General features: G+C 63.8%; 1 protein-coding gene across 1 annotated transcript; it reads right to left on the bottom strand.

Annotated features, from left to right (window-relative positions):
- Positions 1 to 2,453: 2,453 nt before the first annotated feature.
- RNF44 (ring finger protein 44) lies at positions 2,454 to 13,474 on the bottom strand. The gene is given in 12 exon segments (XM_075766257.1): positions 2,454 to 4,155; positions 4,425 to 4,524; positions 4,627 to 4,748; positions 4,895 to 4,982; positions 5,150 to 5,274; positions 5,353 to 5,514; positions 5,706 to 5,882; positions 6,075 to 6,242; positions 6,756 to 6,972; positions 7,352 to 7,532; positions 10,640 to 10,870; positions 10,873 to 13,474. Coding segments are annotated over 12 exon segments (1,842 nt in total). The 5' UTR covers positions 11,081 to 13,474; the 3' UTR covers positions 2,454 to 4,092.
- Positions 13,475 to 15,352: the final 1,878 nt, after the last annotated feature.

The raw sequence follows: 15,352 nt of genomic DNA, 5'->3' as shown, positions 1-15,352 counted from the left end.
AAACAGGACTGTGCACGCTATGGGGGCAGGCAGTGCTGTGGGTGCTGCCTGTGGCACGAACCTGGGTGAGGCTGGGTGGAAGGGACATCACCCTTCCTTTGCTCAAAGGGCTGGGTCACCACTCCTGGGTTGAGGGGAGGGGGGGGGAGATGACATGTAAGGTGCGGTGTGGAAGAGGGTAGGTGTAAGTCTCTGCTTGTCCTCTGTCCCCCTGTTGTTTCCCACCCTGATGCCCCCTGCCATGGCTTGGTCGTGACTGTGGAGTGGAGCTGTTGGCCCCTGCCCAAAGGGAGAGGGGCAGGAGCCTGTCTCTTCCCTACCTGTTTTGCACAGGTAACCATCCTCACTTGCCTGCACAAAGCACAGGAGCTCTCTCCACCTGCACTGCTGCTGAAGCCTACAAGCTGTAGTAAATGAGTCTCCTTTCCTGGTGCCTCCAGGGCCTTGTGGGGCTTTTTCAACAGAGGGAGATCCTTCATCTTCCTCTCAAATGAAAATCTGTTCCCTTTCTGGCCAAGAGGCCTTCTAGAGCAGAATAGGTTGGAGAGTAGCAACCCTGCTCTTAATTGTGGGGAGCCAGAGCTCCTGTTGCCTGTAGGGTGGATGTGTTTGTGCTGCTTGGCTCAAAGTACCCAGCCTGGGGCTGTTGAGGTTCTCTGAGGGTGGCCAGGCTGCAGGGATCACCTCTCCCCTGGCTGGGCAGAGGCATGCTGGAGGAGAGGTAGAAGATGTTCTCCTGGTGTTGCTAGAGCTACCCAAGAACACAGGCTGTCCCAGGACAGCAGCCAGGACTTTCCATCTTGGTGTAAGCTGCAAATGATCTTCAGGTGGGAGTGAGGGATCTGAGGTGCTGCTGGATCACAGACCCCTTTGGGGCAGAGGACCCAGCTAGCTCTTGTTCCCACCCTCAGGCTCTCCTGGTCTCTCCTCCAAGTTTCCTCTCTGGGGCTCCTCCATCTGCTGGGTCACAGCCTGGGGAACCCCCAGGGGACCCAGCAGGGCCATGTGTGGCCAAGCTGGTCCCCCTCGAGCCTCTGCCTGCCCATGCCGAGACAAGAGCCGGGGCACAGCATGTTGGTATACATCATACATTTATTAGTGAATATCCCTCTCAAAATCAGCCACAACATTAAAAAAAATAATGATTGCACTACTTGGTCAAGCAGAACTAGCAACTTTCATTTTAAAAAAAGTACAAATCTGTTAAAAATTTCAATCAGTATAATACACATATATATAATACAACATACTAGTTATGTTAAATGCTACAAAACCAATATGATTCCAATGGAATGGAAAAAAAACAAACACTTTTAGAGCTTTAAGAACCTTTTTTTCTATATATTAGCCTTTTTTCAAATACATACATGGGAAAAATGAGGTAACTGTAAAATGTGCAAGTAACAGAGCAAAAAAAATTATATATATATATTTATATATATATATATATATATAAAAACTTTCTAACACAGAACACACGTCCTAGCACCTTCCGGGGAGCCGCGGGGGCCGCGGGGGTCCCACCGGAGGGCCCGGGGACTGGTATAATAGAACAGTAAACAGTCCACTATCCCACCACAGGAAATCATTGGTAAACAGTGGTATCTACAGCGCAGTCAGCAATCACAAACACCCTAAATAATTGTTTTTTAGTATTTTTTTTTGTAATTTTTTTTTGTTATTTTTTTTTTTTTAAATGATACTTTTAGCTGCTCATTGGAATAAATTCTGCAGCACACGAGCTGTGAGCTTTCGAGTCGCCGTCAAAGGACCGTAAGGCTTTCCTGGCTCCCTGGGCACCGCGAGGGCGGGAGGGGAGGAGGGGAGGGGCGTCTCCGGGGGCGCGAGGCCGCCGCGCGGCACGGGGACTCCTTTGGTTATCTGTCACTGAGCGAGGGATGGGGAGGGGGCCGGGGTCCTGCCCAAGGGGCACCGAGCCCAGCGGTGCCAGCGCCCACGCCATGGCGGAGCTGGTGGCACCAGGCCGGGGCCATCGGCCTCGACGGTTCACACCGCGGGCGACCGCCAGAGACTGGGAAAGGGAGGCAAGGGGGAGCGGGCCAATAGCGACACGCCACTCGCTGCTCCCCGTGCCTGACAGGCTGGGCAGGGACTGGGGCCGGCCCACCGAGACAGACCCGCCAATTGGCGGAGGCGGTGCATGGCCCTCTGCCAATTGGGAGTGGGCCTACCTCAGTGCCCCGGTGATTGGCACCACCCCCCAGGCCTATGGCGTGGCAGTGTGGGGAGCACTGTCCCGCCCACCCACCTGCTGGGCGCGGCCCCTCGCCTCACACCCAGCCCCGGTGTGGCGGCCACAGCCACCGCGGGGGGCCAGCCCCGCCACCTGCCCCCCGCCCCGCGGGGAGCGGCCCCCACCCTCCCACCCTGTCCCCTTGCACACGCCACCGCCGCGGGCGCAACCTCCCACCCACCTCCCCCCGCACACCCCCTCCCCCCCCCCGGCCGCCCCCTCCCGCCCAGAGGGGCGCAGGCCCCGCGGGGACGGCCCTGAAAGTCTCACGGTCCTGCTGTGGCGTTGCGGACATGTGCAGTACAGTGCATGGCAGTATCAGCTGAGCACAAAAACCCCTCTCCCCACCCCCCTCACCCCACAGCCGGCTAGACGTAGCCAAGACCACGTTCCAAGCTGGTCAGACATGCATGCATATTTGTGAACATTTACATAGGGCTGGCGTCCGCTCGGAGGCTCCCAGGCGTCAGCAACACGCGCTGCGAGGGGAGGGTGGTCCTCTCCCTCCCCACACTGCCTCCCGTCACCCTCCTCGCTAATTAATCATGCAAAACAACTTCGGCCACGCGGGATTGCTGGAGTTGGGCGGCGGCTTCTCCCCCCACCCCCCGGCACCGCGCCGACAGGGCGCCCGCCCGCCCTGGCCCCATGCGGGCAGCGGGACCCACGGCAGTGAGGGGGCTGCTCACAGCTCCCCCCACACCGGCCAGGGCAGGGTCAGGGGTAGCACTGAAAATACACCACAAGGTTATGGATAAAAACCCCCCACTCCAGGGGCCGGGGGGCACCTGCCACAGCCCTGCTGGCCCCCCACTGCCCACCGGCCAGGGGCACCGCGCCGTGCCATCCAGCCAGCAGGACGGGGGCGTGGGGCTATTTCAATTATGGCGGTGGGACCGAGAAACAACAGCGGGAGCCGGACGCTGGGCAGCACGCTGAGGACACCACACGGCCATGGCCGTGGGGACGGGGCTGGGATCCCCCCTCGGGCCTGGCCACCTCGTGGGATGCCACATGGCCCAGCCCCGGGAGCTGTGCCAGCTGGGCACGGGGGAATGAATGAGGAAAGGGGCAAAGGCTGCGCCAGCACCGTCCTCCCACCGGGAAAAGACCCCAAGCAGCCATAACCTTCCGGGGCTCCCCGGGGCAGCCAAGGCAGGAGAGGGGCCATGCCAGGCTGCGTGCGGGAGCAGGGACAGAGGCGTTCCTGCCCCGGGGTTGCTGGTGTCCCACCTTGGCCGCGCTCCGCCAGCCACCTCCTCTGGCTGCCCCCGGGGCTGGCCCGGCGCTCCAGCTCGGGGTGCCGCCGGCATCAAACCCGCGGCGCTCTCTCCTCTCTCCTCCGTGCATCCTCCACAAGCAACGCCGAGGGGAGGAGCTGCTTGTGAGCCGCTGGGTCAAATGGCCACGAAACCAAAAACACGACGGAAAAGGAAAGGCAAGGGGGGGGGAGGGGGGAACCCTACCATGAAAAAAAAAAAGTGATAAAGGGAAAAAACCCACTAATTCCCTAGCGGAGTACAAAGACCTGGAAAGTGATGGAGCAACAACAGCGTCTTTGGAGCACAGAGGGCATGGCCACACGCCTCCCGCCTCCAGCACAACACGATTCGGGGCCCTGGGAGCGCAGCGGGCAGGCATCCGGCCGAGTCCGTGCCCCAGGGGGGAGAGGAGGGCTGGCCGGGAGCCCGGACTGCTCAATGCTCACCACATCCAAGGAGAGGCTTTGGGGAGGTGGGGTAAGCGCAGGGTCAGGCCCTGGCAACGGGCAGCGGCCCCCGCCCCTGGCCCGGCGTCCTCGTCCTCTAGCGAATTGTGTGGCACAGCGCCCATCGGCCTCAGTCCGCCTCCCGCTGCACCTCCGACGCGTCCGCCCGGCAGATGGGGCACGTGCGGTTTGCCTACAGGCAAGGAGAGACAGAGGTGAGTGAGCGGGCACCCCGCAGCACTGGCTGCACCCAGAACCCCCCCTCACCCCATTGCCAAGGGCTGGTGGCACCCCGCAGCATGCCACATCCCGGCAGTGCCTGATCCAGCCCGGCACGACGCTTGGCCCAAGCTCCCAGCGCATCCTGTGTTGTATGGCACCAAGGCCACCCGAAAGGCAGCACCCTGCACCCGCAGCACCCCAAGAAGCCACCCTGCTCCCTGCAGCAGGCACGGGCAGTACCTTTAACCATTTGTCGACACACTTGGCGTGGAACTCGTGGTTGCAGGGCAGGACGCGAAGAAGCTGCCGGGCCTCGAAGTCGCTGAAGCACACAACGCACCTGGGGGAGGCAGCAGTCAGCATGGCCCCGTCACGCACCCACGGCCCCCAGGCCCCCACCAGATACCCCTGTGCCCCCCATCTGCACCCCAGGCTTACTCACAGGGTCTGCTCAGACTGGTGGCTCTCAGGGTTGAAGCGGTAGGATGGGAGGTGCTCGATGTCTGCTTTGGTGAGTCCCCGTGGCTTGGCCTCCCCCAGCCGCTCGGCCAGGTTCAGCAGCGCCTGGAAGCAGACACTGAGATCAGCTCAGCTCAGCTCACACCCCGGCACAGCACCCCTCTGGGCTCTCCCCACCCTGGCAGAGCGATCCCAAAATCCCCCCCAGGTCCCCTGCCCCGTCACCCTGTGGGGAAGTAGAGCTGGCATACCTCGTAATTCTCCATCTCCACATCATCCACGTCCAGGTCTAGGCTGATGGTGGGCCCCACGGCCGTCGGCGACACGGGAAGCATAGAGCTGGGAGGGAAGGACATGGTGATCGGTGTGGGGCTACAAACTCCAGTGTCCACCCTGGCATCCCCAGTGGGGGCAGAGCCGCCTGTGCCAACACCGTGCCACTGTGCCCCCTGTCCACGGTGCCACCCCTGCCCCACGCATCCCACCATATCCCCCCCAGTACTCACAGGAAATAGGGCAGGAAGCTCGGGTAGTATGGGGGAGGTGGCGGAGGGGGCGGCGGGGGGGGCAGCGCCTGCTGCAGCCGGTACCGTTGGGTGTTCAGCCGCCGGGGCATCATGTGGGGATATGGCTGCAGGGAGAGACAGGGCACTCAGAGCCGTGCCAGCCTCACGGCATTCCCCAGTCCCTCTGCGAGACAAGGACTCACCACGCCAAATGGCAGTTCTTGGTGCAGCGGGTCGTGGGGGAGGTAATGCAGCGGCACAGAGGGAGACAGCGTGGGAGCGTGGTGGGATGGGGGGTACGTGAAGCCTGCGATGGGGTGCTGCTCCCCTCGCAGGTCCACGTCATTGTCTATCCTCTGCAGAGGCTGTGGGGGAAACAGTTAGGCTGGCAGGGGTGTCCCAAATTACACCACCCTGGCACTAGCAGGACAGAGGCATCCTGGGCATCCCACCCACCACCCCCAGCTCAGCCCCACAGGGGCTGCAGAGGGACGAGACCCCAGGGTGGGCCATGGGGCACATCGTGTCCCCAGCCTGTGCCCCTGCCTCGACTCACCATGCGCGGGTGCTGGGCTTGGAGAGGTACAAACTGCCCCAGGGGAGCCATGTGGGGCGGCTGATGGGGGGGCACTGGTGGCGGAGGGGGGTGCAGGATGTAATGGTCGCTGGAGATGATGGGGGGAAACGTCTGGTAGGAGACGGGGAGCTGTTGCATGGCGCATGCCTGGATCAGCTGTGGGGGAGAGAGAGAAAAACGGGGGTCAGACACCCACCGTGGGCAAGGCTGCACCCCCGCCCTCTCCCCACAGCCAACAGCCCCCGCACACCCAGAAACCCTCACCCCAGCCCTTGCACTCCAGTGAGCCTGGGTACCCACACAGCCTCCAGGCACCCATGACTCAGGCTGTCCCCCGCTGCGACTCACCGGGGGCGGGAGGCAGCAGAGCGGGTAGTGCTGTCCACTGAACATCACTGAGCATGCTGGGAGCTGCTGGGTGCTGCACCCAGGGATGTGCTGGCTGGCGTGGATGGGGAAGCCTTGTGTTGTGACGGTGGTAACCGTGTAGGAGAGAGGGACGGGTCCCTGGTGCACCTGGGGGCGAGGCGCAGAGATCACAGTCAGGGTACAGCCTCGGCTGAGCTGTCCCCATCCTGGCAGGGTAGCAGCAGGGCACCGAGCACCCAGTGCTGGGACACAACCACCTGGCACCTCCGTCCCAGTGCTGCAGCCAGGAGGGCTGAGAGCAGGCTGGGTTCAAGGCGGGTTTTGGACCCCTCTTTGCTCCCCATGGACAGGCTGGCAAAGCCTCCAACCCAGCACCACCACCACCACGGATAACACTTGGCAGTTGTGACAAGAACAACCCTAGGAGGGGACTGTCTCCAGCCCCGGGGAGCAGGGACCACCCTGGGCACAGCCAAGCTGGCAGAGGGACCTCAGGGTTTAAGTGCTGGGAGGGACAAGACAGCACTGGCAGCCTCAAGGCTGGGTGCTCCCAGCAGCAAACAACTGGCCAAAGGGGACCCAGGGACATATCTTGGGACCGCTGCCCAGGGCCACCATAGGGTCACCCTTAGGACTGGGCCTGGGGGCTGCAGCACCTACCTGGTCATGCAGATCCACCATGAATGGGTTCTGGTGGGGTGGGTGAGCGGCCGGGTGAAGCATTCGTGGCGGCGTGCTGGGGAGAGCGTAGGCACGGGGCTCATCTACAGGGATGTGCGGCTGCTGGGGGAAGGCAGGGTGCAGCTGGGGCTCATCCTGGCCCAGCAGGGTTGCCAGAGGTCGGTCGCGTCGTCCCCACTGACGCCTGGCAGGGGGGCTGTGGGGCCACCGCGGGAGAGAAACAAAGCAGGAGTGACCCCCGGGCCAGGGGCACCACAGCCCTGGGCAGGGTGGCCGCAGGCGGCTCCCAGGGCAAGATGCCTGGAGCATTGTGCCAGGCCAGTCTCCTTGTCTGGCTGGGGAGCTCCAGAACTGGCTCTCAGCTCACCCTGCACATGCCCCTCTGTGTCCTCAGCACAAAAGGGATCCCGGCTCCCCAGGGACCCGCCAGCCGGGCCAGGCGGATGTGCTTCCCTGCCACGATCTCCCCTCAAGCTCCCCGGACGCAGTGGCTTGCCCCAGCAGGGCCACGGAGCTGGCCCCACGTCCCCACACACCATGGGTGACAGGGCTCCACACCGCTCTGTGCCCCGTACCTTCGCCGGAGGTGGTCGGGGCTGCTGCAGGGTCCCCCCGAGAAACGGCGCTGGTTAAAAGGGGCAGAGGGTGGCCGCCTATTCACTGCCAGTTCCCATGGTCGCATTGGTGACGTCGGGAGGCGGATAGGCACACGGGATCTCAGGCTCCAGGCAGGGTGAAACACCAGCACCTTGGATCCTGCGAGAAGGACAGCGGGTCACGGTACCCCAAACCCCAAGGTGGCACAGGGCTGCAGGAGCCCCAAATCCTCCCCACACCTCAGGCCTGGTGAGCACCACCCCAGCCCACTCCCCCACCACCTGCTTTGGGAGAGGGAAGGGAAGAGAGGCACAGAGCAAGCCCAGGGCAGCTGCTGAGGCCACTGACATGCTGGGGGGGGGGGGGGGGGGGGGGGGGGGAGGTATTGCAGCCCACCTGGCTCCTGCCCATGGCCCCTCCACCCCAGGATCTGGGCCACCCTTCCCATGCCCATCCCTGCCACCGGCACCACACAAGTGACTCTGAGCCACCCCAGTGCCACTGTCCCCATACAGCTGAGCCTGCTGTTCCCTCCCCACAGGGATGGTAATGCCAATGACTGGAGCTCTTGCAGACCTAGACCTGCGCCCATCCCGTCTCCTGAGGCTGGATGCAGCCCTGGGGGGTGGGGGGGGAGCTAGGAAGAGCCTGTGTGTGTCCCCCCAGTTACTGTCCCTTCACTGCACGGCCAGAACCACCCCCCCATGCAAGACACGGACACCAAATGAGAGAGAATCATTTGTTTTTGGCACAGAGAAAATCAAGCGGTGAACGGCCCTGTGGCTATGGCAGTGTCCCAGGCTGGTCGCCGGCTGATGGGGAGCCTGGACCATGGTGTGAGGGGGGTTCCAGCGTGTCCTTGGCCAAGGTGGGCTCCAGTGCTGCTCTAGGGGCTGCTCTCTCTTGCTGGGCTCCTGCACATCCTACTCTGGACTGACGCTGCCCTGGTGACAGGCATGGGGGGATGGTGGGAGACAGCGGGGCTCACGGCCCTGCTCTGGCTCAGTCTGTGCACGTCAACTCCCTGCTGCATACAGGGCACAGCCGCGCATCCCCATGGAGGGGGGAACAGGCACAGGCTGCAGCTGAAGCCAGGCAGGCAGCTCTGCTTGGGGGCTCTGCTACCCTGCAGCCAGGGGGTCAGTGGGAACATGGCCACGGGCCCTGCCCCGTCTCCCCTCCTGCACCCAGCCTGGCTGGTGCCCCTGCACCCAAGCCCCCTCACACTGCACAGCCCGGCCCCCCAGCCCCAGCAAAGCTCGGTACCACACGGAGGAAACTTCTGTATGCGGGGCCGCGCTTTGCCAGGCGCTGGTTGCCCTGGCCCCCAGCCCCGTTGTCCCCCCTTCCCCACAGAGGCAAGCAGGTGGGCACCGGCTTGCCCCAGGCACCCTCCCACTGCCCAGTGGGCCCCTCTGCCAGCCTCCCTTGGCCCCCACAGCCCCAGCACTGCTCCCCATGCACCCCCAAATCCAGCTTTCCCACAGGCTAGTGGTGTGTCCTCCCAAAGCAGCTCCTTCTTCAGCCCTACCTCCTCCTCTGGGCCCATGGCAGAGGCACGCCAGGGCCAGGAAGGGCACCCCAAGCCCGGGCAGTGCTGCTCAGCCCCAGGAGGAGGATGGGCGGCGGGGGGGGGGGGGGGGGGGGGGGGTGTGTGTCTCACCCCAGCAGGGAGAAGCTGCAATGTCAGCCTGGGTGACAGGTGTCACCAACCAGGGTGGGAAGTCACCAGGGCGAGCCCTGTGCCACACAGGGGTCTCTTAAGCTCACCCTTATCCACTGTACCATTTTGGAAGCTGAAGGCAAATTTCTCTGTTTTAGGGGTAAAAGGAAAAAAACAACCAAAAGCCACAGGCTGAGCCCCCTGAAGCCTGCCTGTGGCTGCCACCAGGGACGAGGCCATGCTCACAGATGAGCTTTTGCCCCACCGGTGTTTTATTCTGCCCCCAAACCTCTGCCCAGGGTGCTGGGTGCCCTGCCAGCGGGCCGGGGTGCAGTGACAGCCCAGGTTTAACCCCGCTCCCCTGGGAGCCTCCCCGAGGTGTTACTGCTTCCAGTTCCGCGTCCTCACTCTCAGAGCACACGTGGTGCGAAGGCCCTGCGTGACCTGGCAGGCACCTTCCAGACCAGACACCGCAGCGATGGGCTTGGGGACGGGGAGCACCCCTGCAGAGGGACACTAAAGCCACACAGAGGCTCGCCTGTTCGGGACCCCCTGGAGCCCCCCCAGGGCTACCTGGACTCCCAGCACCCCAGGACAACACCCCGAGGACACACCTCCAGCAGATGGGGACAGTGGTGGCTGAGGGGCTGGCACAGCCCAGGGGTGCCCGCCCCCCCACACACACAACCGGCACCCATCCTTCCGTCCTGCGTGGGTGCGCCCGGCTCCCTCCCCCGCACCCATGGCTGGGAGCCAGCGGCCACCCCGGGCAGGGTCACCGTGACCCCGCGGAGGCCATGGCAGCCCCGGAGCGAAGGGGACGCCGGGCCCCGCGGCCCCTCGGTGGGGCGGGGGACGAGGCGGCTCCCGGACCCCGCCGAGAACAAAGTTAGCAGCGCGCCAGCGCTCACACCCGGTGCCATCTGCTCGGGCAGAACCGGGCTCCAGGGCTGCCGGGGGTAGCCGCCCGCCCCGCCATCGCCCCCCCCCCGGGGGTCCTGCCACCCGTCGCCGGCTCCGTCCCGCCACCCCGAGATCCCCGTCCCCCGGCCGCCCCTTCCCGGCCGTTCCCACGCAAGCGCCGCCAACTCCCCCGGGAGCGGGGTCACCGCTGGCCCCGCCGCACCGGCACCCCCTTCACAGGGCCGCCCCGCCGACCCTGACCCCAAGCCCGAGCCCAGCCCCCGGGGTCTCCGGGACGGCGGCACACGGCGGGGCGAGCGGCTCATCCCGGAGCACCCCGACGGGGCACCCCGCCTTGCAGCACCCCGGCGGGTACCCCAGCCACGAGCACCCCAGGAGCGCACCCCAGCCTTCAGCCCCCACCCTCCCACCCCCCGCCGGTGCACCGCCCGGCCGGCAGCCCGCGCCCCCCGCCGCGGCGGCAGCAGCAGCGGCAGAGCCCCGCCGGTGCCCGGCCGGGCGCGGAGCTGTGGCTTTAAGAGCGGCCGCTCCGGGGCCATGTGCTCGGCGCCAAACAAAAGCAATAACAAAGGCGGCCGCCGGGCCCCGCCGCCGCCGCCCGGGGCAGGTGCCGCCGGGGGTCCGTGGGGCGACCCCCGTCCCGCTCCCGCCCCCCCCCCCACCGCCCACACCTACCTACCTGCACCGATGGCCTGGGCCGCCGCTCCGGTGCCGCTGCGGCGCCCCCGCCCCCTCCCGCCGCTCTTTGTTCGCCGACGCCGGGCCCGGGCCTGCCCCCCCCCCCCCCCGCCCGCCGCCGGCCCTCCCTCCCTCCCTCCCGCCTCCCGCCCCCCGCCGGGCCGGCCCCCTCCCCGCCGCCGCTGTTTCCGGTGCCTCTTTGTTTTCCGCGGCGCGGGGCGGCGGGGCCGCCGCGGCGGGCCGGGGCAGCAGCCGCCGGGCCGAGTGCCGCGGGAGGTGCCTGCCCCTTTAAGAACCGGTGGCGGCGGCGGGACGCACCGGACCGAGTCACAACACTCGGAGGCCCCGGGGGCGCGCGCGCGGCTGGCGGGAGGGGGGGGGGGGGTGGCGGCGCGGCGCGCGCGCGACCCACGTGACCAGGCGTGTCACGCTCCGCAGCCATCTTGGAGGCGCGGAGCCGGGCCGCCACGCGGGGCAGCGCCGGGCCCCCCCTCGGGGGGGCGGTGTCCTAGCAACGGTCTCCACGGAGAGAGGGGCCCCTAGCAACGGGGCCTGGGCCCGGGGGCGGCCCCGCTGGACCGAGACCCACCCCCACCCCCCCCCCGCCGCGGACGGGAGCACCGGGCCCCATCCGCCCGCCGGCCTCGAGGGGCCCGGTACCGGCCGCGCCGCCTCACCCCGCTGGGACGGGCTCCGCGGGGCCAGGCCGAGGCAGCACCTTACCTGCGGCTTCGCCCACCACAGCCAGCCGGCCACCGCTCCCGGTTCACCGGGCCCCAGCCGTGAGCCCGGCAGGCCCTGGGGACAGCAGCACCGTGTGCCCGGAGCATTCCCAGCCAGCCCGCGCCGTGCTGCCATGCTCCTGCCGCCAGGTGGGAGGAAAATCCCGGGCAAGGGAGAGAAAGGTGAAGGCAGGAGCTCGGCTCCCCGTCACCCTGCTGGGATGGGATAGGAGGATGGAGAAGCTGCTGCTCCTCTTCTGCTCAGCGTGGCATCGAACCCTCGCCAGCACCAGCAGCCTGCCAGGCACATGCAGCTCTCCCGGGGCATGCCTACCCAGATCGAGTTTCCGGGCACCAGAAAAAAAAACATTTTGCTTCAAAAAAGCCTCCTGCTCACTCCCCTCGATTAAACGAGGAGCAGGGTCTCCTCAGCATCTCTAGGAGGCACACCTGCAGGCCAGCCAAGCAGCCCAGCTGGCGGCTAGCACCGGGAGCTGCACACCGAGGCTGTGCCACCGGCTCCCTGCGTGCCCCCAGCAGCACCGTTAAGCACCAGTCAAACCCCTGTGCTCAGGAGAGCACATCCAGCGGCTTTGCTGAAAGCCAGATGCTGCATCCAAGCCAAACTTCCCCGGGTTACAACGCACACTTAGAAATTCCCAGGTAGGCGAGAGAGCCAGCCGGCAGCCCTGATGTAATGCCTATAAACCAGCCCTCCCCTGACAGCTGGTCTTTAAAGTGCTAATAACCAAAAGGGAGCTAATTAATTTGTAGCATCACCCCTTTTAAAGAAAACCTCAGATCAGTGGCAATGATTTAACGATTCAGTAGGCTCATCACCACAATGAGCAGCTGGATTCAGTTTTGTCCCAGTTCGCTCCAGTCCCCTCTCAAGGCCAGTTTGCTGGCTCTCACCTCCTCACTCTGAATCTAGGGGCACAGGAAGAACCACACCAGCCTTAAGGATCCCCCAGGGCACAGAGTATCCTGGGGCAAGCTTCCTCTGCCACGACTGTCGACAGCACCACAGCCAACTGCTGCTCTCCCCATGGTAAGGGGACACACAGGACAGGGGCACGGCAGGGCATGGGGCAGACCTGTGATGGCATCAGACCCACATGCTCATACAAGCACCTCAGGAGGAGGCAACCAAAGGACTGAATTGTCAGCCCAGACCCAAACAATCACCCTCAAGGTCTGCAACACTCCAGCCTCTTTGCTTCAAGGGGGAAGAGGAAGAAAACAGGACCCTACGCTTTGACCTTGCCACTATTTGCAAGCAGAGGCACAAGACTTGCCAGGACACGGCCTGATCCTGGACAGAGCACAGGCAGAGGCCACAGATGGTGGATATCTGTACAGACACACCCTCCTGAGCCGCTCCAGCATCACCGGCTTCCCCACGGTCAGCAGCTATCAATGTCCTCGGGACAGCAAGGCGCTGCTCAAGTTCCCTGCCCAGCCAGGCTGGATGGTTCCTGTTGGCAGAGCCAGGTCCAGCCACACCACGTGCGGCCGTGCCAATCCTGCCCAGCCATCTCCCGCGAGGACAGAGCACTGTGCACACCGCTGCAGGGTTAGAGCATGAGGAAGCGGCTCAGCCCACGCCTGCCCCATGCTGTCTCGGGAACACAGCCACACACACAGCCACCAGCACCACGCTGCCCCAGGTCTGGGAGCTCTGCCTGGAAGAGCCAGGCAAGGAGCCCAAGCAAGACCCCTCTGATGCTACAGCAAGGCTCGCCATGGACAGCAGCACTGGGCAGTGCTTCTGGGCCAGGAGAAGAGGTCCCCAGTCCAGCTGCCGAGACCTTTGATATCCCAGATGAGCAGGACTTCCCCCGCATGCCAAGCAGCCACCACAGAAAGCTCTCTACCCGCAGGGGCTGCTCAGGCTGAACCCGGCTGCTCCACAGCCAACGGGTGGCCCATCCTCTCCTTCACGGGAGCCAGAGGCAGCAGAACCGAAGCCTCCCCGAGCCCAGGCTCTTTAAGACACCATCTGCTGCCACAGACATGCCGCCTCCCTTGCCCCATATATAGGTCAGGTCTGTCACAGGATTAGCCGGGGTGATTCGAGTGGCGTGAGTACGTCTCCCACTGGAGGTATGTTCTGCCCCGTCCTCTCCCCAACACCCCGCGTGCCAACGGCTTGCCTCCATGCTCTCCCCAGCCTCTCCCCTGAGTCCAGGGAGGGGAAAAGGCCCCAGATCATCCTCTCCCCTCCCCAGTGCTTGGAAAATAAGTGGGAAGAAAACAGTGCCAAGCACCCAGAGGCTCCCAGGCTGCAGGGGGGCAGTAGGAGTGTCCCCACCCTACCCAAGGCCCGACACAAGCACCAGGGGACACGGGACACCCCAACATCAGCAGCTACTGGAGGGTGAAATGCTTTTCCGCTGGGGAGATGGGGGGGCCAAGGAGCTCCCTCCCCACTCCGCATACCCCAGTAGAGCCGAGCTTGCTGGCAGCGGAGGCAGGACGCCTCTGCTGCGATCACACACCACCCACACACACCCCCGGACTGACAGCACTCCCGTCAAACGCCTCCAGCCACACACACGTGGAGAATGCTGACATGAGGAGCGAGTAGCTGCACAGGCAGCGGAACTGATAACGCCCGGTTTCCTGTCGATCTCTCCCACGTGGATTCTCTGATGTCTAATAGCGAGGCTGAGCTGCACTGCAGAGGGAGAACTAGCAGCATCTTCCTCCCCAAGAGCCAGAGCCTGTAGCAAGCCAAGACCTTTAAGACAGCTACAACACCTGGCACCTACCACAACTGACACCATCCAGCAAGTTCAAAGTAGAGAGGAGAAGACTCGCAAACAAACAGTAAGCTTGCACAAACCTTCATTTCCTCAGGACAGGGTAAATAATCTGCAGAGAGATCTCCACCTTCCTTCGTCTGCCCTAGAAACACCGGCACAACCTGAATAGCATGACCAGAAGGCTGCTGGTGCAGCAGCCAGGTCCAGCTCAGGTGCCTCTGTAGCTCAGCAGCATCGAGCAACAGGCTGTGTCCTCTGCTCTCCTGGGTGGACTCCTTTCTCCTGGACAGAAGCACGTTGACCCACACTCACCTCTGTCTGTCCTGGAGTCCTGCAGCAGCCAGTTCCACAGCTCCATTGCACGTGGGTAGGGGGAAAAGTGCAAATGCTGCCATGTCTGTCCCCAACCTGCTGCCTGGGCGGCCTCCCCAGTTCTCCCCTTCCTTCCTACCACAAGACACTGCAGTTCAGGACTCCGTACTACTCTGCCCTGCACATTTTAGTTCTCCTTTCAGACAGCTCTTTCCTAAAACAGACCCAATCTCTCCTTGGGCAGAGCCAGCCCAGGGAGCAGGGGTTTCAGCCCCCTTCCCTGTCCCCCAGCTCACCTGTCACCTCTCCACAAGCATCCCTCTGAGCCCAGCCCGCTCTCTACATGCTGTGGACAGTGTTAACAGCGTCTGCCAAGCGAGCAGCCGAGGGCAGGAGGGGCTGGGCTCCAGACACCTTCCCCACTGCTTTGCCGGCTGGGCTTAGGCAGAGCGGCAGTGTCTGGCGTCGCGGCTCCAGTGAAAGGATACGGGCAGAGCCAGAAGCCAGTGGACAGCGAAGAGCAATCTTGTTACCGCTCAGCAAAACGAAGCATCTCTTGATAGCGCTAGTGACAGTCAGGAAGTTGGGTTGGCTGTTTTGTTTTGCATTTTAAGAAGCCTGCAGGGACACAGACAACCTGCAATGATCATTTTCAGAAAGGATCTCAGAAAAATTCATGATTTTCAGCAATCATTTACCCTTTTTTGTCCTTGATTTAAAATTTGCCAGGAAGCTGCATACAAGATGCACCGAAACAGGCAGCGACCACTGCCTTATGTGCAAAGGAGGCCTGGTGCAATACCTCCCCAGTACATCACTCACAGAGAACCCCACACCGGTGCCTGGGGATGGTTTTAAGAGCAAAAACGTGACTTCCAAGCTGACAGCCCCTGTGCACAAAGAGCAACTGTG

The sequence above is a fragment of the Balearica regulorum genome, chromosome 14 (genome assembly GCF_011004875.1).
Source record: "Balearica regulorum gibbericeps isolate bBalReg1 chromosome 14, bBalReg1.pri, whole genome shotgun sequence".
Classification (NCBI taxonomy): Eukaryota; Metazoa; Chordata; class Aves; order Gruiformes; family Gruidae; genus Balearica; species Balearica regulorum.
This window is presented reverse-complemented; position numbering and strand designations above follow the sequence as displayed.